The sequence below is a fragment of the Pongo abelii genome, chromosome 2, assembly GCF_028885655.2.
Source record: "Pongo abelii isolate AG06213 chromosome 2, NHGRI_mPonAbe1-v2.0_pri, whole genome shotgun sequence".
NCBI classification, from domain to species: Eukaryota; Metazoa; Chordata; class Mammalia; order Primates; family Hominidae; genus Pongo; species Pongo abelii.
In genome coordinates this window covers 165,212,029-165,236,343 of record NC_085928.1, presented here as the reverse complement: position 1 = coordinate 165,236,343, position 24,315 = coordinate 165,212,029, and the positions used below count along the sequence as shown (strand labels likewise).

General features: G+C 39.5%; 1 protein-coding gene across 4 annotated transcripts in view; it reads left to right on the top strand.

Annotated features, from left to right (window-relative positions):
- PLCH1 (phospholipase C eta 1) overlaps positions 1 to 24,315 on the top strand; it is a 262,198-nt gene that overhangs the window by 221,174 nt on the left and 16,709 nt on the right. For all 4 annotated transcript variants that reach the window (XM_054552881.2, XM_054552879.2, XM_054552880.1 and 1 more), the window contains 5 exons: positions 1,920 to 2,027; positions 10,901 to 11,062; positions 15,321 to 15,392; positions 19,166 to 19,257; positions 22,528 to 22,625. In XM_054552881.2, the coding sequence (XP_054408856.1) occupies positions 1,920 to 2,027; positions 10,901 to 11,062; positions 15,321 to 15,392; positions 19,166 to 19,257; positions 22,528 to 22,625 (532 nt within the window). The remainder of the gene's footprint in view (positions 1 to 1,919; positions 2,028 to 10,900; positions 11,063 to 15,320; positions 15,393 to 19,165; positions 19,258 to 22,527; positions 22,626 to 24,315) is intronic.

Sequence of the window (24,315 nt, the reverse complement as noted above, 5' to 3'; positions counted from 1 at the left end):
AAGGAGAATGTAAATTTCCCTCATAATACTGTTACAAAGAGATAATTACCCTTAACAATTGACCATATTTATTTTTAGACTTTTTTGCTGTTTTTTATCACTGAGATAATATTGTATATATAATTCTATAACTTAATTGTCTTAATATCTTATAAGAATGTTCCCTGTCAAAAAGCCCCTCATCTTTAAAGTGTGTTGTTGAGTAAGTCAGGAGTGGCCTGGTCCTGGGAGAGGTGCTCAAGCTGGGTAGGAGTCTCTCGCTGCATTGTCTGTGAAAGAGGGGGTTGCTAAATGCAAAGTGCGGCATAAGTGTTAAGGACACATGTAACCTGCTTAGGTGAATAAGCTGCTCTAAGGGATAATAGCATGCTTGTTGTTGTCTTAGTTCCTTTGGGCTGCTATGACAAAACCACCTTAGACTGGGCAACTTGTAAACAACAGAATTCATTGCTCATGGATCTAGATGCTGGGAAGTCTAAGATTAAGGTGATGGCAGATTTGGCGTCTGGTGAGGGCCTGTTTCTTATAGATAGTACCTACTATTTATCCTCACATGACAGAAGGGGCAAGGGAGCTGGTTGGCCCTCATGGCTTAATCTCTTCCCAAATGCCTCACCTCTTAATACTATCATATGGGTGAGGTATTAGGTTCTAATACATGGATTTTGGGGGACACCAACATTCACACCATAGCAGTTGTACATAATGGGTTGGAGTGGTAGTTGTTGTGAAGAGTCATCTATTCTTTTTTTTACTTTTTAATAAAAATAGAGATGGGGTCTTACTATGTTGCCCAGGCTGTTCTCAAACTCTTAGCCTCAAGCAATCCTCCTGCCTTGGCTTCCCGGAGTGTTGGGATTACAGGGATAAGCCCTCGTGCCCAGCCAAGTCATCTTGTTTTTTGGTGGAGGGGGATTCTCACTTTGTCACCCAGGCTGGAGTGCAGTGGTACAAACATGACTCACTGCAGCCTCAACCTCCTGGGCTCAAGTCATCCTCCTGCCTCAACCTCCTGTGTAGCTGGATCATAGGCACATGCTACTATGCCCAGCAAATTTTTTGATTTTTTGTATAGACAGAGGCTCATTTTGTTGGCTAGGCTGGTCTTGAAATCCTAGGGTCAAGTGATCCTCCCATCTTAGCCTCCCAAAGTGCTGAGATTACAGGTGTGAGCCACTGGGCCTGGGTCCAGGTTCCAAGTCATCAATTCTTGAATAGAAGCCTGGTTTGATTTTTTTAAACTATAGTATCTCTAATTAATTCTACTTAATTGAAAGTAATAAAACTTCCCTTTTTTGAAAGTCTCCACTCCCCCTTATTTTGCCCCTAATTCAAACTGTCTGCTTTCTAGTCAGTCTGAAGTAATGATTAGCTTAATGATACAACATTTTATTTTCAGTTTTTACTTTTCAAAAATGATTTTTAATTGTAGTAAAATACATGTGACCTAAAATCTACCTAACATCTTAACTATTTTTAAATGTATACAATAAACCCTTTTTAAAGTGTGTTCAGTAGTATTAAATACATTCCCATTGTGTGCAGCCAATCTCCAAAACTCTTCATCTTGTCAAACTGAAACTCTATACCCATTCAGCAACAACTCCCGATACCCTCCTACCTTCAGCCCTTTGCCATCACCATTCTACTTTCTGTCTCTATGAATTTGATATAAATGGAATCATACAATACACTTTCTTTTATGTCTAGCTTATTTCAATCAGCATAATACCTTCAAGGTTCCTTCATTTTGTAATATGTATCAGAATTTCCTTCTTCTTAAAGGCTAAGATTCCATCTTATGTACATACACATTTTGTTTATCCTTTCATCTGTCAATGGATGCTTGGGTTACTTCCACCCTTTGGCTATTGTGAATTTATTCTCATTTTTAAATGGGATGTTTTGTTCCATTTCAGGGTAAGAAGTTGCCTTATCACCTTGGGGATGATGCAGAGGAAGGGGAAGTTTCCGATGAGGACAGTGCAGATGAAATTGAAGACGAGTGCAAATTCAAGCTCCATTATGTAAGTTGCAGGCATGACCATATTTTTTATCCTTGATATGCTGTATTAAAATGGAGTTCCAAGTTGCTACTGTGTTGGAGGCCTCACAATTACGGTGGCTCTGGTGTAGAAAGGATATTCATTGAAAATTACTTTATTTGCTGGCACACAGACATTCAAATGTTTGTTGAATGAATGGGTCAAGGATTCTTGTGTCTGAGTGTTGGAAGGAATTTTAGTGATTAATTCATTCAACTCTCTCTCCAGGGATAAATTTCCTATTACAAATTCAAAAATCAAATTGCGGTTGGAAATGTTACTGTCTTTGATAATAAAACCTGGCTTTACTTTAGCATTGCCTTCCCTACCTCATGCTAGCAGCCCCACCATGCTCCCTGTCAAGGCTGGATGAAGGAACCCCACCTGCAGGTGGGCCTGCTTCTCTGGGATGCCCATGCCCTCTTTAAGAAAATGTACCTTGGACCAGAGGGATTTCCAAGCCCTTCCAGACATGGACCTCTTGGCTAAATCTTTAATTTGCCAAGTCTTCAATAAAGTGGCATAGAATAGTTTGTTACTTGCTTGGTGCGTCAGCCCCCTTTTCTAGATGAAGGAGCCTCCTTTGTAGAAAAGCATCCTTTAGGCCAGGCACGGTGGCTCACGCCTGTAATCCCAGCACTTTGGGAGGCGGAGGCGGGCGGATCACGAGGTCGGGAGATCAAGACCATCTTGGCTAACACGGTGAAACCCCGTCTCTACTAAAAATACAAAAAGATTAACCAGGGATGGTGGCGGGCACCTATAGTCCCAGCTACTCGGGAGGCTGAGGCAGGAGAATGGTGTGAACCCAGGAGGTGGAGCTTGTAGTGAGCCGCGATCACACCACTGCACTCCAGCCTGGGCAACAGAACGTGACTCCGTTCCGCACCCCCCCGCCCCCAAAAAAAGAAAAAAGAAAAACATCATTTAGCCAGGTGATCCAAGGGAAATACAAACCTGAGGGAAATATAAGATTTAAAAAGATGCCTCAGTCTCATTTCTATAACTCATGTAATTGCTAGAATCACACAGCAACCTGAGAGTAGCACACGCTGATGATAGTTTGGTATAGAATTTTATTTCTACAGAAAAGGTTAGTCCTCTAGACATCAGGACTATGATTCTACCCTCAAAAAAAAAAAAAAAAAACAGAGAAATTTTGTATAAATTCTTGTATTTTACACCATTGCCTTGAATTCAGTTATTACGTTGTTAACAGTAGTCCACTCTCAGATGATTCCGTGATGGCTTTCCTGTAGTTGTGAAAATGAGCTGGCATTATTTTCAAAGGGGACAAGAGCTTAATGAGAGCTGATGTCTCAGTAGACACTTCTCTCTTGGCTTTAATGCCCTTTAAATGGGCCAAATGGAGAAGATTCAGCTTGAAGTGAAAAGGAAAAGTTACCATCTGTATTCTTCTCTTGCCTTTTAATAGTTTATGTTAGCAAAATTAAATACCATTAATTAATAGAGCTATGGTTACAGAAAATGTAAATAGATTTACATGATTGAAAACTATGCTGTGTCATTATACAGTTAATATTTTAAATAATTGCTTTTTTCTCTTCTAGGTATTTATTTTTTATAATTAATTATTTATGATTATGGATAATTTAGCTTTATTTTTTAGCATTACTTTATAAACCAGATTTTTGTCTCTGATTTTTATCATTTTGCATCTTGTTTTCTAGATCTCTTGGTTGCCAGCCATAGTGTAGATCTATCATTATTCACTCAGCTATTTCATTTCTCTTCTGATGCCAGTGAGCTCTTCAACTTCCTAAGTTCAATATGTGTAGTTATGCAAAAAACAGGAAGCTATAGTCTTATAGGAACAAATAAATAATTTCACCTGTGGAGTATCCAACTGGATTCCTCTTTTCTTTACTAAGAGTAGTTGATTTCTGGAAACTCACATCAGGAGATGGTTTAGAACATGATTCCATGGAGTTAGATATAATCTTTCATTTCGATTCTTTGGTTTGGCCCTAAGTGAAAGTAAGTCACCTTAACTGTAAAGGTTTACAGGCGTCTCTTTGTTGTATTTTGGAAGAGAAAAGAAATAAATCAATATTGGAGAAATATTTCAAATTGTTTTTTGCTATTTTTGAGTTCTTCTGAGAAAAGGCAATGCTGTGTCTATAAAGGCAAAGTATTATCTTGTAATCAGACCGTTTATAGTCCTATTGTTGGCAGAGAGCTCAAATGCCCTATCTGACTGGTGAATTTATAATAAATTCCCTGATAAACTGAATATCTGATCATATTTCTGCAAAAGAGAGTATACTTTGGATAGTTTATGTGAACCAATAATTATCTTAGAGGAAGCTCTTAACCTCAGTTTTAAGTTGAGAGAATGTGGTTAGATTTATAAGTTATATCTGAATTATTGCAATGAATACACATTTTAACTTTGCATTCATTTACACTGGAACATCAACTTTCATGAGGTCATGTAAGATTGATTTGCACATTCAATAAACTTTTATAAACATCTCCTGTTGGACATGTGCTCATCACTGTTGTAGGTATTGGAGGATATATCAGTAACAAAATAGACAAAAATCATTGCCTTTATGAAGTTTACACATCAATGGGAGAGCAGGAGGATAGACAAGAAACAAGACAAATATGTAAAATATATAGTGTACTAGACAGTGATCAGTGCTAAAGGAAAAAAGGGTGTGTGTGTCTGTGTGCATGTGTGCACACTTATGCATGTGTGCACACTTATGCATGTGTATATGTAAGGGATCTATTGAAGTTTTAGATGGGATGTCCATGAAAGGCCTCACAGGGAAGATGCATTTGAACAAAGGCCTGAAAGAAGTGAAGAGTTAGCCATGCTGATACCTGAGGAGGAATGTTCCAGGCAGAAAGAACCCCAAGCGCGAAGGCCAGAAGCGGGATTTGAGGCTCTCCCAGCACCATCCTGGAGTTAGAAGCAGGGCAGGAGGACAAGACTCCTGTTACTTTTAAGCAAGCAGTTTAAGCCATACTGTTAAGTTTTTTTCTTATGTAATAAATGCTTCTGTTGTTGAATTAGCTGAATCTTTTAAGCTTCTACCACAAATTATTTTGTGGCTCCAGCCATAGAGAAAATCTGGCTCACAATGGGTAAGCCACAAGGTAAAGCCAGTGTGTTCAGTGACACAAGAATCATACAACTCAGAGACACAGAGGACAAGTTCCTTTCAACCACAGAGTAGTAATCTAATGGATTTGATTCTGTAAGGCGAAGTCACCGTTATTCATCTTTATGAGTCTTCTAATGTCAGTGTGCTCTACACACTTTCCACCTCTGTATTTCAACTTCATTAATTTTTTTCTGCTTCTGCTGAGTTATGCAGTATCTTTTTTCTTGTGCTCTCTAAATCTGTTTAGCCCGCTTCTTGGGCATAAACATTAGCTCTGTATCTCCTACATAAAGCTCATCCCATAAACACCAAGCCTTCCAGCAAGTTCTAAAGGAGTCCTACTGCAGTGACATGTAGCAATTGTCTTATACTCTAAAACCATTATCCAGTCTGCATGTGTATATCTCTCACTAAACATTTTAATCATTTTCCTCCCTCATCTTTTTTCCTGTCATTCCTTTTATGCTTTGAGCTATTCTTAAAAAAAAAAAGATTTTAGTTGTTTCTGATATATGGATATGACTGGTCCTTGAACAGAAGAATATGTTGTTAAGTGAGCTAAAGGAGCAGGCAGGAGATGATAGAGGACAGGAGTAAACACACAGGCTCGAATAGCTGAGAAGCAGCTGTTCTTCAGCCAAGACCTTCAGGTCTTACAGCTTGGAAAGCAGTAAGGCACTCAGAAAAGGCAGCAATATATTATTCTTCCCATCTTTGGACTTTAGCCAAAGGAAAAAAAATTGGGGGGGATGTTGAAATACTTCAGTTTTTAGTTTTTTGCCTTTTTTTTTTTTTTTTAAGCAGAGGTCCTCAACTTTTTTGCTTTTTTTTTTTAAAGCAAAGGTCCTCAACTCTGGCCACACATTAGAATGATGGGTAGCTTTCAAAAACCCCAGTGTCTGGGTCTTGGCCCAGAGATTCTGATACATGGGTCTGGGGCATGGCCTGGGATTTCTGAGCACTCTGCTGGTGATTGCAATGTGTAGTGCAGGTAGAGCCCACTGTTTGGAAGGTCCCTTTCAAGGAGCAGCACCCAATTTCTCCCCTTTCCTGGATCTTCCCAGTCTGGAATGATGGTTGTGGTTTGGGGCATCCTTCTGCGTATTCAGCGATGATTTAGCTTCATGCTGGAGACAAAATGAGAATATGTTTAATTTATTTACTTGTGGTAGAGGGATTCCTAGATCAGATTTATCTCTCAAAAAAGGGAATTGAGAACCCTGATTACTTCTCTGGTGGAAACTACCCACTATATGAAATGACTGCTCTCCCCCAGCCCCCAGCTGCAGCGTCCTTTCTCACCCACTGGCCCAGAGAACAAAAGAGCAAGATACATATGGCTTTCAGCTGTGGTCCCTGCTGCAGGTGCATGGTGCCTGATAGGTCTCGAGGTCAAGTGTCTGTCTTAGCTTCCTTTCAGTAGTGCTATTGGATTCCAGGGCCGAATGATAATATATTAATGAAACCTCAGCCACACATTTATTTGTTCTTCACAGTTGCCAATTTTCTTGTGCAGTAAATCACAGAGAAGAAAAAGATCAACAGGCAGAGATATCATTCCTTTAGCAGCTCCCAGTGTTTGGAAGATGTGAAGTGAATAATTACAGCTTTAGTGTGAAGCATTCATTATTTTACCAGCTCTGGGTCGGCTCTGACTTTGTATTTTGAGCTTTGCCTTGCTGACAGTGAAAGTGACTTGGTGTCATGGCCACAGATCTTCTCCTTACTTTAAGTCTCTGCCTCTTTGTGAGGCCCTGAGTGAGGGAAGGAAATGGATGCTCATTTGGAGCATTCTGTGTAACACTGGCTACCCTAGGTGCTCTTACATGCTTTCTTTTTCTTTGTCCTCTCAACAAATGCACACTCCACTGGGCCCTGGGTCTTGATCAAATGTGTTGGGGGTTAGAGATATGGAGTTCTTTTCTTGGATTTGCTTCTAACCTTAAGTGAAATTGTTTTTCCCAGAGGGATTGTGATGATGTATTTCCCTGGTTCCATGATAGAAATAATGACATTTTAAAATATGAACCTGTACATGGTTACTTTGACTCAAGAATTTCTCTTTTCTCTTTTTCTGTAACAATATAAGAGGGATGACTGTTGCATTGTATGGAAAAATAACCACAGTCTTGAATGGGAAGTCTTAGGAGGTTCAAGCTGCAATTCAGCCATTTTCATAGGCATGTGTGTTTGGTTGAGTGGCTGAACCTTTCTGCCTGTGTCATTATGAGAAAAAATTGGCTAGCCCTAGTGTTTGCCTTAAACAGGGTTCAGCAGCTTAAATGAAGTATCTTTACATGACAGTGCTTTGGGAGCCTTAGTACAATACACTCTCCCCCTTATTTGTGGGTTTGCTTCTTGCAGTCAATCATGGCCCAAAATATTGATTGAAAAATTCTATAAATAAACAATTTGTAAGTTGTGAATTGTGCACCATTCTGAGAAGTGTAATGAAATCTTGCGCTGTCTACTCCACCCCACCTGGGATGTGAATCATCCCTTTGTCCAGTGTATCCACCCATTACTATGTGGGAAAAAACATAGCATACATAGGGGTCAGGACTATCCACGGTTTTCAGCATCCAATGAGGATTTTTTGATGTATCTCCCATGCATAAAGGGGGACTACTGTGTACAATCTTAAGTTGCTTTTTCTGTATTTCCCTGTGGCTCTTTTCTCCTTGCTCATATGATTACCGGTTCTTTTGATACTTTTTGTTTTCTCCATGCTTTTCCTCATGTTGAAATGCTGTCCCCCTACTCTTTGCCAGATGATCAGTTCTTAGTCATTACAGTGGGTTCATTTGTGGCCACTGAAAGATAGGTTCAAGTCTTAATCCATGGTACCTATGTATGTGAGCTTATTTGGAAAAAGGGTCTTTGCAGATGTAATTAAGTTAAGGACTTCAAGATAATATAATCCTGGGTTAACCACGTGGGCCCTAAATCCAATGACAAGTGTCCTCATAAGAAGAGAAGACACAAACAGATGGGTGAGACATGCATGAAAAGACCATAGAAAGACAGAGGCAGAAATTGGAGTGATGCTGCCACAAGCCAAGGAATACATGGGGTCACCATAAGCTGGAAGAGGCAAGGAAGGATCCTCCCCTAGAGCTTTCAGAGGGAGTGTAGCCCTGCCAACACCAAGATTTCATACTTTTGACCTCCAGACGTGTGAGAAAATAAGTACATTTCTATTTTTTTAAGATACCAAGTTTGTAGCAATTTGTTACATTGGTCACAGGAAACTTTATTATTATTTTTTAGAGACAGGGCTTCGCTCTGTGGCTCAGGCTGGAGTGAAGTGGCATGATCATAGCTCACTGCAACCTCAAACTCTTGGGCTCACGGGATCCTTCCACCTCAGCCTCCCAAGTAGCTAGGACTACAGGTGTGGGCCAACATGCCCAGCTAATTTTGTAAATTTTTGTAGAGATAGGGTCTCATTATGTTGCCCAGGCTGATATCAAACTCCTGGACTCAAGCGATCCTCCTGGTTTGGCCTCCCAAAGTGCTGGGATTACAGACATGAGCCATGGCACCTGGCCAAGTCACAGGAAACTAATATACTCATCTTTTAAGGCTCGACTCAGGTTTCTTCTGCTCCTGGAATTGTCCCCCGATTCCCCAAGGCTGGACAAGTTGTGCCTCCTCTGTGTGCATATGCTACCCCTCACACCTGTCACTCTACTTGTTCCTGCTTGTGTAATTATCCAGGGATGTGTTGGCCTTCTCCATGACACTGAGGGCTCTGTGACAGTGGGGGGTATTCCTCTTTAATACTTCTCACCTGGCACAGCAGAAGCACAATACATGGGTTTTTTTTTTTTTTTTTTTTAATACAAAATGAGTTTTGTTCCCAAACTATCTCTCAACTTTATTAACTACCCCCAGCACATTAGCGTAGGCACTTAGTACCTGCATTGGGGCCCAGTGTGCCTGATGTTTCATCTGCAGACACACTTCCTCTTTTGGCATACGCTGCCAGATTAATATTGTTTCTAGAGTTGCTACCCAAGGACTTGTTCACTCAAAGACTCTCTTAGCAGCTCCATACCTCTTGCTTTCAAGTCCCTCCACTCTCCAAAGTTCTTTATCTGCCACTACCCTACTCCATGAACTCTAGGAAAGCTCATGTGTTCTTTGCATTTACAGAACATTCTTGATTCATGTAAATCCTTTGCTAGAACTGTGGTTGGCAGGAAAGCCCTTCTTTCCATCACTGTTGAAATCTTGGTTACAATGAGAGCCCCAATCAATTCCCACCTCTTTTGTGGGGCCTTCTCAGCCACTCAGGTAGTAATGCCGTGTTCCTTATCAGAAACTCTGTTGTATTGGTTGTCTGTGCTTTTGTAGGCATCTCTGTAGACCAGGATAGAATATTTGGGGACATGCCTTTTCTAGCGTGACAGGAGGGTGTTCCCTTCTGATGTTAAGAGCCAACTCTTTTTTCATCTTTGCATCTCCTTCTGGACCTGGAGGTCTCCAGGGAAGTGGAGTGCCTCATTAATTGGGCATGTTAAAGATATTAATGCACATGATAGTGATACAGGGAAATTCAATAACCTATCCTGATATAGATTTTTGAAATTTTTCCTTAGGGCATTTATAATTGCTTTGTTCTTACAGGATTTTGTGAAAATGAATGCATTATTGGAAAGCTACCCATTATGCAGAGTCCACATTATAATGACCTCTTAGAAATAGATTTGCAAATGGAAGAACAGTCTTAAACTTTTGGTGAAGAATGTGAGAATTGCTCTTGTGAAGGAGTATCCCTTTCCTCCCTTTGGGTGGGTTGGTCTTCAGCAAGTGGTTGAAGAATTTAGGGAAAGGTATTGGAAACAGGGAGAGGTAGGCGCACTGGAAGAGCAGAAGAGCTGTGAAGGGAGGCTGGAGCCATTAGTTTCAAGCAGAACAAATGGCCGAAAAGCTGTGCTAAGCAGGACTTTGAGAGAATCTATGACCCATGATCACCTCAAAATTCTGTGAGTCATCATCTGGACAGGTCATAGCTCTGATATCCAAACCCCTTGAAATTCGTTGTGATCTTAAAGTAATTGTAATGACAAATCATGGCTGAGGTAACAATTGGGGTTCCCCCTAACTATACAGTGGGATTGGAAATAGGAAGGAAATGTATCTCACAATAATCCTCAACTCCTGAAATTTCCATAGCATTCTTTTCTCCTCAGTGAAAAAAAGTAGTTTTATCTTAATAGCATATTTTTGTTCTAATTTACTTCCGTAGGTTTAGAAAACTTAGTTTCCAAAAACTTTCCCTGGCCTTTTATCTGTTAAAAGCATCAAATAGCATAAGCATAGTGGGAAGGGCTTTGGAGTCCTGAGTTTGAATCCTGCTTCAGTTATTTGCTAGCTATGTAACTGTGAGCAACTTACTTGATTTCTCTCTAAGCATCAGATTCTGTATCACTGAAATGGAAATGATAATAATACTTATAAGGTTCCTGAGGACTGAATGCAGCCACATGAAGAGTAGCTGGCAGGGAATTAGTTCTTAATAAATAGTAATCCTTATTATTATAGGATTTGTGGAGGAGGGAAGACTGAGGTGGTACAATGAACTTGAGCTTAATTTCTTACAAGTAATTGAGAGAAGTGAAATTATAGAAGCAATTGTGGCTTGATCAAAGGGTGTATTCTAATTCAGTGTGTTTCTTAAGGAAATCATTTGTATTACTTAATTCTTTGCAGAATAATGGGACCACTGAGCATCAGGTGGAATCTTTCATAAGGAAAAAACTGGAGTCACTGTTAAAAGAATCTCAAATTCGAGATAAAGAAGATCCTGATTGTTTCACAGTGAGGGCACTACTGAAGGCCACGCATGAAGGCTTAAATGCACACCTGAAGCAGGTATCTGATTCCCTCTTGTACTTATCCTTCAACAGGAAAAAGAAAGCATCTCATACTTTGTTTCTAATCATTTATGAAATGCTCCTCCAACTTCTTCTATTTCTGTCCTCATTTTGCTTGAGAAATGAAAATCTCCTATTGCAAAATGATATGAGAAATAGTTAAAAGTGGATTGGGTGGAGGTAGAAATGACTCACATACTGCTCCACTTGGACCCTCCGGACAAAGCCCAGTGTTTCCAGACTCATCTTCCTAATGCATGCTCAGGTGAGGGAAGAAGTTCCAGCCCACTGTGTCCCTTACCCTCCCACCTCTCCACGTTCATTAGATGTCTGCCTTCCCTGCTACTCACCACCTGTTTTCCAGGGCTGAGGACTCCTCAGGCAGAAGGAAAATCATATGGGGGTGACCGCCCTTGGATCCTAAGTGATCACTCTGCATTGATGGTTGCCCTCTGGACCCTATACAAGTCTAGCCATCCAACTGCCAGGCTGTTTCTCAGGCCCATTTAGTTTCTAAACGTAGAAATCCTCTTTGAAAATGGCTTCAATGATGAAGAAGATGTTGGTAAGCAGCAAATTTATTTGCAGAATGGCCTAAGGGGTGGATTTAATCCTGAGGCTCAGTGGTGTCATTGTAGCTCTATCTTTTTGCTCTACCTATCATGCCATCAGTGTCATCTCAAGTCTGGTTCTCCTGTCCATGATGGTTGCGAGATAACTTGCCAACAGCGCCATGAGTTACATGTTTCTTGGTCCATATCTGGAGAGATTGAGACAGCATATTTGCCCCAACTAACAAACGAGAGTTTTGTTAACCTAGTTCATGTGCCTACCCCCAAGCTAATCATAGTGGCCATGGGTAAGTGTCCTTCCTGAAACAGTACTTGGCCAGAGTATAGGATAATATTGGCTTGCTAATGCCAGTGAGAACTTACCTCTGAAGCTCTTGTCAAGGTTAGCTCCTCTCAAACTGCATGTTAGAGGGGCAGATGGAATACTGGGGAGACAACCAAAAGGTCAATTACAGCATTACTGCTCTTATAGTTTACCATGTAATTCTGGATTTTCTTAATAATTTCTATGAATAGTGACAATCTTCTCACTCTCCTCGCCTCCAGCCATTTATTTTCAACACCACAAGTGCCTGTAAGATCAGACTTGTTTAGCCCATCTTGATTCTGCTTCTTGTCCTTAGTGAACTCTCATTGGCTTATCTGGGCCAGTTACTTCCCTTATGCGTTTGGAGAAGTCTTTGCCCCGTCCTAGATTATTCTCATTGGAAATGCAACCATAAGGCTTGGATATTTTGGAAGAAACAAATTAAGCCCTTCTATCTTTTGCTATTCACTGAAGAGATCCTAATGACAATTTCTCCATCAGCTAAAATGGTAAGAGAACCGAAAATTTTTGAGAGGTAGTGTAGCAAAACTCATCTCCTTTTTACTTATTTTTGAGGTTTGTAACACTGCTGTGTTTTAAAAATATGGTTTTGGTTCACTGGGCAAGCAAAGGCAAGTTACTGTTGAGACAAGTCCCTCTGTGCCAGATACATATGTCGGTTTAAATCCAAAGCTGAGAATGTGCTGAGTGTGGCTCTGGGCAGCACGCCACTCCAGCTCCTACTTTTCTGGACCGTCAATCAACAGTGCAGGACTGGTTTCTACTTGTGCTGTCTTTTTCCTGCGGAGCCCTGAAGAAAAGTAAAAATGAAATTCGCCTTCAGGCTGAAAGTGCTTAGTAGTCACAGGAAATGGTTCTTAAGAGTTCTGGAATCTGCTGCTTTCTTTATATCTGAACTGCTGCTGCCTGAATAACCTTAACAAGTTCCTAAGCTCTCAGCTGCCCTGCTTAATGTCTCATTCACACCACTGCCATAGCGATAGTTCAGAAATGTGGATCTGGTCATGTCATTCTCTTGTTTTCAACCATCTCAGGGCTCCTCATAGTTTGGAGGATAAAGCTCAAATTCAGAGATAATAGCCCATAAGATCCTTCCTTTCTGTCCTGGATCCTAGCGGTGACACCCACAGAGTGTGCATGTGTAGGAGTCCACACGTGCACACTTCCACTTTCTTCATTTCCTGGTACCTTGCTCTTACCACATGGCTTTCATATTGGCTGTTTTCTTGGCCATAGTACACTTCCTGTTCCCCATTTCACATAGATAACTTGTACTCACCTTTAGGCTTCAGCTTTTGTGTCATGTCCCCGTGGAAGTTCTTAATCCTCAAATCCAGGTAGATGGTCTCCCTGTGCCATCCCACAGTGCCCTAATCTTTCCCCATTATAGTCTTATGACAGTGTGTTGTAATCTTTTGTGTCTACTATTAGACTGCAAGCCCAGTAGGGACAGAGTCTGCATCTCTCTTGTTTGCTCTTGTCGTTATATATATGCCAAGTTCCTAGGACAATGTCTTACTTAATAATTCAGTGAAAGATGTGCCGATGCTCAGGGAGAGGCCAAAGTTGGTGATAGGTATTTGTAGATATCTATTTCCTACATAAAGAGAGTGAGAATGGGATAGAAAATGTTGGAGAAGTGGAAAGAAGCCAGAGAGAGGACTTGTAGCTAGACAGAATCCTGTTTTATCACCAACAAGCTTTGTAACTTTGGGCATATAATCTGAGTTGTCTGTATTTCTGCTTTCCTTTTCTGTAAAATTGGGATTTTAATTATACTTATTCCCAGGGTTGGTTACGCATAGTAAATGAGAATAGATGTAATGCTATTAGCATTATCCTTAGGGTATAGTAGGTGCCTACTAAATAGGGTGACCATATACCTCAATTTGCCTGTGACAGCCGTGCTTTATACCTGTTGTCCCAGCATAATTATTAAAAGTATCCCATTTTATTCTTAAAAGGTCCTGTTTTGGACAATAAATGGCGTAGTCCCCCTACCAATAGATGGGTTACTAGAAATAGAAAGGAACTCATGGATTAATTGGTCCATTTCACAGATTAAAAAAAAAAAAAAACGGACCAAGAGAAGAGGCTTGCTAAAGGAAACGTAGCTACTTGGTGGCAGAACTGGGTCTTCTAACTTGGAGAGCAGTGCTACGTGTATGACCACATCCAGCTGCCTTCTTAATTCCACAGTTTTTGAACCGTTAATGATCCGCATTAATAGATCTCCAAAAGCAATAAACATATATGAATCAGTTAACAGTTACCTAACATCAATCGCCTTGTAAACCCCTCACCATTACTCCTCCAGCATTTTTTGAACTGCTCTTTCCCCAACCAGTTCTTGGACTCCACCCAACCTCTTCCTACCCCTACTTGCATCTTTGATTAGCATCTATGGGCATATACAGATGCCCCTCCCAACCTTTTGGCTTTAACTGTTTTTGCTCACCCACATGTATTCCATTTATGTGGTTACCTGTTTCTTCTCTGTTTAGCTGGAGTCTTGTCAGGTAGGGCCTACTGGTCTCTCCTTATACCATGTTGTTAGTAATGAACCACCTAACATATTTTTAAGGATGACAAATGAATAAGAGTTTAAACCCTCTTAGCAGGTGACCTTTCTGTTAGCTAATGAGACATAGGCTCCAGGAAAGAGAGTTGGCCCAGTATCTCTAACTGGAAAATTAACCTATGTGAGGAAAAATTCAGAGGCTACAATACCTCTTTCCAGTGCTCATCACAGAGGGAATTATTTCAACGAACAGATAAACTTTGCTTTGTTTACTTTAAACAAACAAAAACAATCTTATTATCTCATAGATATCCTTGGATTTTATTTATTTATAATGTTTTAAAATCCCACATAGCACTGTTTAGTCAATGTGATTGACTTTCTTTATTCAACAGAATTGGCTGCTAATGACTTTTGGTCATTTGCCAAAACTGAAAATGGTAATTTCCCACCTAACTGAAAATGACTTAACCCCACTCAGAACACTTAAAAGAACACATCCTGTGCTGTGGAGAGCCTGGTGAACAGGCGCCATGAGGGCCAGCACACCTGCACACTGCTGAGAGCCCTTGACCTCAGCTTTGGGAAGGTGCAGGCAGCTGCTGCGTCCTGACTGGCATCCATCTCTCCATGCCAATATTTCCCTTTCCAAGGCAGGCAGAGCCACCTTTGTGGTAGTGGAGTGAGGAGCAGGAGGAAATGAGTGGAGTCTGCTTGTTTCTCACCTAGAGGCAAACAGAAGTGAAGAGAGGGCCCCCTTGCCATTCCACCAGAACTAAGGAAAAAGACAAAAGCAAAGAAGATAAATCGTTATATTATGCCTTTATTTATTCAGAGTCCAGATGTAAAGGAAAGTGGAAAGAAATCACATGGACGATCCCTCATGACCAACTTTGGAAAACATAAGGTATGAATTAAGAGTAATAAATATGCATAATTCAGTTAATTTAAAGATTCTGGAAGGTAACAGGAGGATATCATCATGACCTTAGAATAACTGAAGATTTCTTAAACAGCATGTCAGCAAAGGAAAAGATTGATATTTAAACTACTTTAAAAGTTAAGAACTTCTGTGCATCAACAGTAGCAAAAAGCAAGTTGCATACTGGGAAAGAATATTTTGAATACATATATCCAATAATATATCCAAAAAAACTGTATTTAACGTCTTAAATATACATATCCAATACATAATGGGTATGTGTTATTAAAACTGGTATGTTTTAGGATATATTCAGGATATATTCTATCCTGAATATATAAATAGCTTCTATAAATCAATAAAAAGATAGGCAACTTAATGTCTAAAAGATGGGCAAAACACTTAAACAGGCAGTTCACAAAAGAAGATATCCAAATTGCTAATAAAGAAAAGGGATTCACCCGTCAGTCATCTGGGAAACACGATTCCATATACACCCACCACAACAGGTAACATTAAAAGACGGCAAGAACCAAATGTTAGTGAGGACGAAGAACTTGAATTTTCAAACACTGCTTATGGTTGTGCACATTTGTGCAAGTACTTTGGCCCACTATTTCACAGTATCTGCTAAAGCTGCACTATGTACTATGACTTAGCAGTTCTATTGTTAGGTATATGTCAAAAGACAGAAATAGGCCAGGCGCAGTGGCTCGTACCTGTAATCCCAGCACTTTGGGAGGCCTTGGTGGGTGGATCACCTGAGGTCAGGTGTTCAAAACCAGTCTGGCCAACATGGCCAAACACTGTTTCTACTAAAAATACAAAAATTAGCCAGGTGTGGTGGTGTGCGCCTGTAATCCCAGCTACTCAGGAGGCTAAGGCATGAGAACTGCTTGAACCCAGGAGGGAGAGGTTGCAGTGAGGTGAGATTGCACCACTGCACTCGAGCCTGGGCAACAAAAGTGAAACTCCATCTATTTTAAAAAAAAAAAAAGACAGAAATAACAATATTTATATTGAGATTGGTAATAGTACAAAGAGGAAAAAGTACAAATGTCCATTGATAATACAATGAGTAAAAATTGTGGTGTATTCATATAAGAGAATAGTTAACAACTAAGAAAATGACAAAATTATAACTATATGCAATAATATGATCTTTATAAACATGATGTTGAGCAAAATAAACCAGACCCAAGAGAGTACATACAGTTTTATTCCATTGATATTAAATTCAAAACCAGGCAAAAGAAACCCTATAGAGTAGGCATCAGAATAGTTATTACCTTCACAGAGAAAGGAATGACAGAATTGGAGGATCAGAAGGCTTTTGGGGGACAGATAATACTCTATTTCATCATATGTGTGGATTTGTGAAAGACATCAACCTGCACACTTATGACCAGTGTACTGTCCCAACTGTATGTTACACTTCAATAAAATAGTGAAAAAAAGAGAAGTTACACTAATCTGGTGTCTTCTGGACAGATTAGCTGTTTGACATTAAAACTTACATAAGAATTCAATTATTAGATGGAGAGCTTTACATTATGCATGAGGTTTCTGCAAGGCCATTTCTTCTACTTTAAGGAATGTCATATCTAGAATTTCCTACCCGTCAGCGAGATAATTTATTAGTAGGCTAGTCAGATTAGTCATTATCACAAAATATTGAAAACAACCAAAATGTTCACCTCCAAAGGCTGTGTAAGTAATCTGTGAGTCATTCACATAATGGACAATTATGCAGCCATTAAAAGATGATCCCTTGGAAGAGCTCAACCTGTGAAACATTAAATGAAAAAGTAAGATGAGAAGTAGATTCTGTGGTACGATAACCATGAAAAGATGTGTCAAAACTGTATGTCCAGAAAATATATCATTCTCCGAATGTTATCTGTCATTGGTGATTGATTTCTTATTTCTTATTTCTTATTTCTTATTTCTAATTTTTGCATTTTATAGTAAAAATGATTCTTAAAAAGACATTTATTATTGTATAACTCAAATTACTAACTATGTGGAATTAGAGAATATTTCATTTCTGGATTGCAACTTGTCATTACAATTAAAATAGTCTTTCAAAGTAGATGTTTTAGGGAGTACTTCACCTAATTAAAATTTATCATACCTCGAGGTATAAGAATAAATTGTTGTCCATGAGACTATAGATTATTTTAATAAATATTGACAGTATTTTAATGGAAAGTTAATGTTATGTAGATTACAGAATGACTTTCTGTGCCATTTATTTAATCATCACAACAATAATCCTTTGAAATAGATGTTCTTGCCACACTCTTTCTAAAGATCCAATAGGAAGCTAGCGAGGTTAGCAAGTTTACCAGCCTGGTGAAAGATGGAACGTGAGATCATCAAATGGTAGGGCTTCCATACCTGCAAGCTGAGGTACTCAAGGCATAAATAATGCCGAGAAGGTTCCAAACCAAACTGGCACCTCACTGTCAGTGAAATAGAGAGAAGTTGAGTGTGTTTATGCCAACAGTGTAGCTTGTTTGATTTTTGGGGGGGTTTAGGAGAAGCATGAGAAAATCTAGAAGGTGGCATGGTCGTATGGTAGTTTGGGGATGGAGACCCTTTCCCTTTCTAAGCCACATTCCTGATGTCCAGGGTTCTCTGTCTGAACATCTTACCTTTGTTTGCAGACACTGTATTTTTGATGGCAAGGTTTTCTGCAATTATTGGGGTGGTCCTTCCCCATCATTTGTATTGTTTATTTATTTATTTAGAGATGGAGTTTCGCTCTTGTTGTCCAGGCTGGACTACAAAGGTGGGATCTCGGCTCGCTGCAACCTCTACCTCCTGGGTTCAAGCGATTCTCCTGCCTCCACCTCCCAAGTAGCTGGGATTATAGGCACCTGCCACCATGCCCAGCTAATTTTTGTATTTTTACTAGAGATGAGGTTTCACCATTTTTTGGCCAGGCTGGTCTTGAACTTGTGACCTCAGGTGATCCACCCACCTCGGCCACCCAAAGTGCTGGGATTACAGGCGTGAGCCACCACGCCTGGCCCATCATTTGTATTGTTGAGGTCTGTGTTGCCTAAATACTGGGGCTATCTCCAAATTGGTGGGGATGAAATCATACCATCCCAAAAAAGTTTTATTGTGAAACAGCTAATCTGTCCAAAAGACACCAGATTAGACCTGGAGCCTTTCAGCCTGTATTCTGTGGGTAGCAATTTTTTTTCCTTCTGCTAGAAATGAAAATCGGTCAAAATCTGAAAAGGGAAGTTTGATTTAGATGATCAATTGAGTACATACTGATCAAAAGCAGAAACGGTAGTTATTTATTTCTTTTAAAAGTTACTACATGTCCTTTTTTAAAAAACCAAATGTGCCTTTTACAGTTTATTAATAGTGAGCTTCCTATACAAAAGGGCATTTTGTCCCTTATAATCATTTACCTAGATACTGCAACTTTGACTCTACCCCTAGTAGAAACCTTCAAAATGCATGACTAATAAAGTATTTCTAATACATCAACTTTATGTGTCTTAGAAGTCAGTTTCTGAGCATGAAACTCTCAGTTTTGTATTAATATTTTAATATAATTATGACCTTAGATAGGCTTGTTATTAATGGTGAAGCAAGCTGAAATATTTGGTCATTTTTTTCCCTCCAAGTTATTATGCTTGTGCACACGTGCATTTTAAAGCCCAGCTCATTCTCTGCATGTTGTAAATATACTTGAGACAATGAGTTTGTTAAGTCTGTTTTGATTTTTCTGGCAGAAAACTACAAAATCACGGTCTAAATCTTACAGTACTGATGATGAGGAAGACACACAGCAGAATACTGGCAAGGAGGGTGGCCAGCTGTACAGGTAAGAAAGCATCTCCATGTTTCCTACTCACACTCCTGAGGCCCCTCCATCCTTGTCAGCTTAGTCATTTTTCTTGTACATGTCTAGAGAATTGGATCACAAGGAAAGTATTCTGTGCTGTGGAACATGTGAAGAACAGCTGGATATGAAATGATAATTTATGTAGGGAACTCAGCTCTGTGCCTGGCACATAATGAGCTCTTTATAAATGTTACCTGCAGCAGTTGTCAAGTAAAAGGTATCTTCAGAGAAGAGGGAGGGAGCACATGAGCTAATACAAAGACCGTCACAAGAGACTGAAGAAGATGGATGCTAAGCCCATGTTAGGAGCCAGGCATCTGAAATCAGCCAGATTTCAAATTCTTGTTCCTCCACTTACCAACTTTAACATGGGACAAGTTTGGCTCCTCATTGTGTCTGTCCCTTAGAGTCATTGTAAGGATTAAAGGAATTAAACTAATTAGCCCCATAAGCCCTGGCCCAATTAAATAAGTGTTCAAAAAAAGTTCTCTTTTGTTGTATTGCCAGTAGTATTTATGATGAGTAACATGACCATATTTTCAGAATCCAAATCATGACACATGATTCGTTACAGGAGTTCCTGGCAGTTTATTTATACCATAACGTTCACAAAGAAATATAAATTATATATATTAGATAGATATGGATACATATACACACTTTTGCCTTTATTGAAAAATGAAATTAAATGAAATTAGAAGCATAGAAGCCCTGTAGGAATAAAACTTTAGTGTTCAATTAAACTTTATATTTGAGCTCCCACATAATATGTATACATAAAATAGTAACTAATTAGAAGGGCAGAGGAGATGTATGTGGTCCCTACTCTAGGGAACAGAAAATTGAATATATAGTTACAGTAAAGGATAAAGAGAAAATAATAGGATCACCTTCTGGGAGACCTCTGCTGTGACTGTTGTCATATGTAAGTTTGAGAAAGGCATAACTCTGACACATATAGCCAGGGAAAAGGCAGTGTTTGAGGAAAGCTACAATAATCTTAATGTGTGCAAAGGAGACATCAATACAGGTATCACATGAAATCATTTTGCATGCTGCTTAGTGTCAACTATAGATTTTCCCATAATAGGTATCAGGGCCTGAGCATCTATGATGATGTCCTTTTGGGACTTCAGTAACCTAATGCACCTCTAGGATGAGGAATAAAAAGAGTTAATTTTCTGTAGAATTTCTCCATATCACGGAATGTCTTAGAGTTTTACTTATAATTTCTAGGCATGACTTCACACTGATTTATAATCATTAGCCTTCACAAAATCAGATTTTCACCAGTGGCTATAGAATTTCATAATTATATGGTAAAGAAGGAGCATGCGTTCTTTTTTCTATTGATTTTTACCACAGTAGAGTTCTCAGCAGACCATCACATTCCCCTCACTTACCCACTTTTCTCCTATAGGGGAACATCTAATTATCGAAAAGAAACCTCACAAAAGAAGATATACAAATGGCCAATAAACACATGAAAATGTGCTCAATATTATTAGACATTAAGGAGATATAAATCAAAACTACAATGAAATACCTCTTCACACTCACTAGGATACTTCAAAAAGGCAGACAATAACACGTGTTATTTCTGTTCCCTAGAGTACGGACCACGTACATCTCCTCTGCCCTTCCTAATTAGTTACTATTTTATGTATAGATATTCTGTTGGAGCTTAAATATAAAGTTTAATTGAACACTAAAGTTTAGGTTTGTTTTTGGGAGTTATGTTTCCCATAGGAGAAAAGTGTGTGTGTGAGGGGAATGTGATGGTCTGTGGAGGACTTGACTGCGATAGAGAGTGGTGGTACAATTTGTAAGGTTGCAGAGGAGATCCTAGGAGTGGTTTGTAGGAGAGAGAAAACTATTAAAATATCTAAGATAAAAACAGCACTAGATAAAGTAATGAATGTTTGTTTTAAGAAAGCTGGAGAATATAGAAAAAGTATAAAGAAGAAGTAAACATCCTTTGTAATTACATCTCTCCAATAATCACTATGGAAATTTGGCATATTTCCCTTTATGTTTATAATTCTTGTGGCCCACTACTCACTATGCAGTGTTTCTGTTCCATTTTAGCCCTGGTCTTCTCCCTGCAAAGGCCATGTAGTTCCCTGATGAACTCTGGTGTTACTCCCTAACTGGGTCACAGTGGGAATCCAGCCTTTCACAGCAGAACTCACAAATGCATGAGAAGAGGCTGTGATTCCTGGCAGAGCAGTGAATAAAACCACATTACAGTAGTCCCCATGCCATCATGAGAAATGACTCCAGTGGACGCCTGAAACCGCAGATAGTAGTGAACTCCATATGTATATTGTTTTTCTCTTTCCTTATTAAGTCAAGCATTTTCACCTTTTCACTTAAAGGAAGCACTTTGCAGCATCTCTTTGGCATATCTGAATTGCCAGCATTACTACTCCTGCACTTTAGGGCCATTATTAAGTAAAATAAGAGTTACTTGAACATAAGCACTGCAAAACCTCCACTCCACAGTCAGTCACATAAGAAGATGTCTACCCGATGACGCATACATCATGGATATGCTGGATAAAGGGATGACTCATGTCCAGAGTGGGATGGAGCAGGACCTCACAAGATTTCATCATGCTACTAAGAATGGCACACAATTTAAAACTCATGGCCGGGTGCTGTGGCTTGCGTCTGTAATCCTAGCACTTTGGGAGGCCAACGTGGGTGGATCACTTGAGGTCAGGAGTTCGAGACCAGCCTGGCCAACATGGTGAAACCCTGTCGCTACTGAAAATAAAAAAAATTAGCTGGCGTGGTGGTGCACACCTGTAGTCCCAGCTACTCGGGAGGCTGAGGCAGGAGAATCACTTGAACCTGGGAGGCAGGGGTTGCAGTGAACCAAGATTGCGCCACTGCACTACAGCTTGGGCAACAGAGAGAGACTCTGTCTCAAAAAAAGAAAAGAAATCTCATGAATTGTTTATTTCTGAAATTTCCACTTAATATTTTTAGACCATGGTTGACTATGGGCAAATGAAACTCTGGGAAGGGAAAGTGAGGATAAGGGGGGGACTACTGTAGTAGGATTTTGTGGTGGAAAGAGCACTGAACTAGGAAGCACACGTGGGTACCAATCCTGGCTCCCTTAGGACCTGGGGCAGGTATTCCCTATTAAATCATTGTCTTAAATAAAGAAAGTGGGATAACCAAGAACCCAAACCTCTTTCAACTCCAAAATGTCATGCGTCCTATGTGGGTACTTCACAGATTGGGTCGCCGAAGGAAAACCATGAAGCTCTGCCGAGAACTCTCTGATTTGGTTGTTTATACAAACTCCGTGGCCGCTCAGGACATTGTGGATGATGGTAAGGACGGAGAGTTTTCTCATTCCGCTCTGAATAAACATTCTTGACCTTTCTTTTTCAATTGTTAATGAATTTTTGTTAATCCCATTATCAACACACATTTTTGGGACTATGTAGAAACCAATTTGAGTGTCAGGAAACTCACTGCTGCTATAGTGTTGAGTTCACATGGAGGGTTCTACTGATTATTGTGGTTGCCTGATTGACCAGAGGCCAGAGAAAGTTCCCACAGGGCCGAGGAGGACTTTATTACTATACAAAGACAAGTGCCTCAGGGCAAGTTCTTCCTGCAACACTTGAACTGTGAAGACCAGGCCTGGCTTGAGAACCAGGTCACAGATGGCCATTCCAAATGCGAATGACCAAAAGAAGAAATTAATTGGCTAAAATCACACCTTGAAAAGCCCTATATTTTCTCAATGAAAGTTTTGACTTGGGTGAAAATAGCTTAATCCAGATTTAAGTTTTAACAAAAAGAGCAGAAATCTCAGTAGCATTGTCTCTGTCACTGTTTTTTACCTATCAGTTGCCACACGGAGCTGAGAAATTCTAGTCACATCTATTCATATCCTTGGTTTTCCTGCTAGTTACTCTTGTCTCCTTTATCTTCTTTCATTTAGTTACTGAATGCTTACAGAAAAAAACCTACTGTCATGTGGCTTTTCATCTAATTTTAATTTTAGTGGAACCGAAATGTAAATCAGGACCTCCAAATTTCTCAACAAGTTTTAGTGAAGGGAAAACAACATTGTGTCCTCACAAACCTCCAGGATTCTTCCCTCCCATCTCCCCCTGCCCAGCCCCCACTCCACAAATGTATCTTTTTCTATTTGCAGAAAGATTTCTTCCCTTTGGCCTTGATTCCTTCTTCAAATGGTAACAATTATACAAGATTTAAATGAATTTCACATGTGAGAGCATGAGAAACTGTAGGATTCTCAGCAACTGAGCAAACACACTCTTACAACAATTGCCCTTAGCTCAAAAATAAACTCAGGGAATGATTGCATTAAGTTAAAGGTATATTTGGTTTAGAGAATAAAAATTTCCAATAGATGGCTTGGAAAACATAATTCTATTAACTTAATGGAAATTAATCTTGAGTACTATTTAGCTCTTGAACTTCAGCTGTTTTTGTCTTTTTAATTTTTTTGCCAGCCACAAAATGAAAACTAGATAATGAATGCATGGCTTATCCTAATGTGATACAACTCAACTCTATTAATATACTAATTGACATGTGCCTAATTAGCAAGGTCGTATTAATGATATTGTGATGTGCATATTTATGTGGAGAGACAGACAAAACAGTAGTATTGATTATAGTCCTATTCCATCTGAATTAGGCTTGTCAAAAAGATATTTTCTCCTATAATGTTTAAAACATCCCTCATCAAAATCTGCAATTAAGTTCAATATTAGTATGCTTGAGATATGAAAACTGTGTTAATAGGTTATGCCAATAAAAAATATATGAACATGTATCTTTAAGGAAAGGGTCTAAACTAGAAACATCATCACATTAAAAACTGTAATCCCCTCATTTCTTTGCCACAGTTTGTATTCCTGACTCTTCTAACTCGGGAGTGTCATTGTCAGTTGGGCAGCATCTAACATCTAAGGGTGTACAATCCTGAGGACCACAGGGGCCCTGGGAAACTGTGTGTTAATAAACATGCAGAGTCTAGAT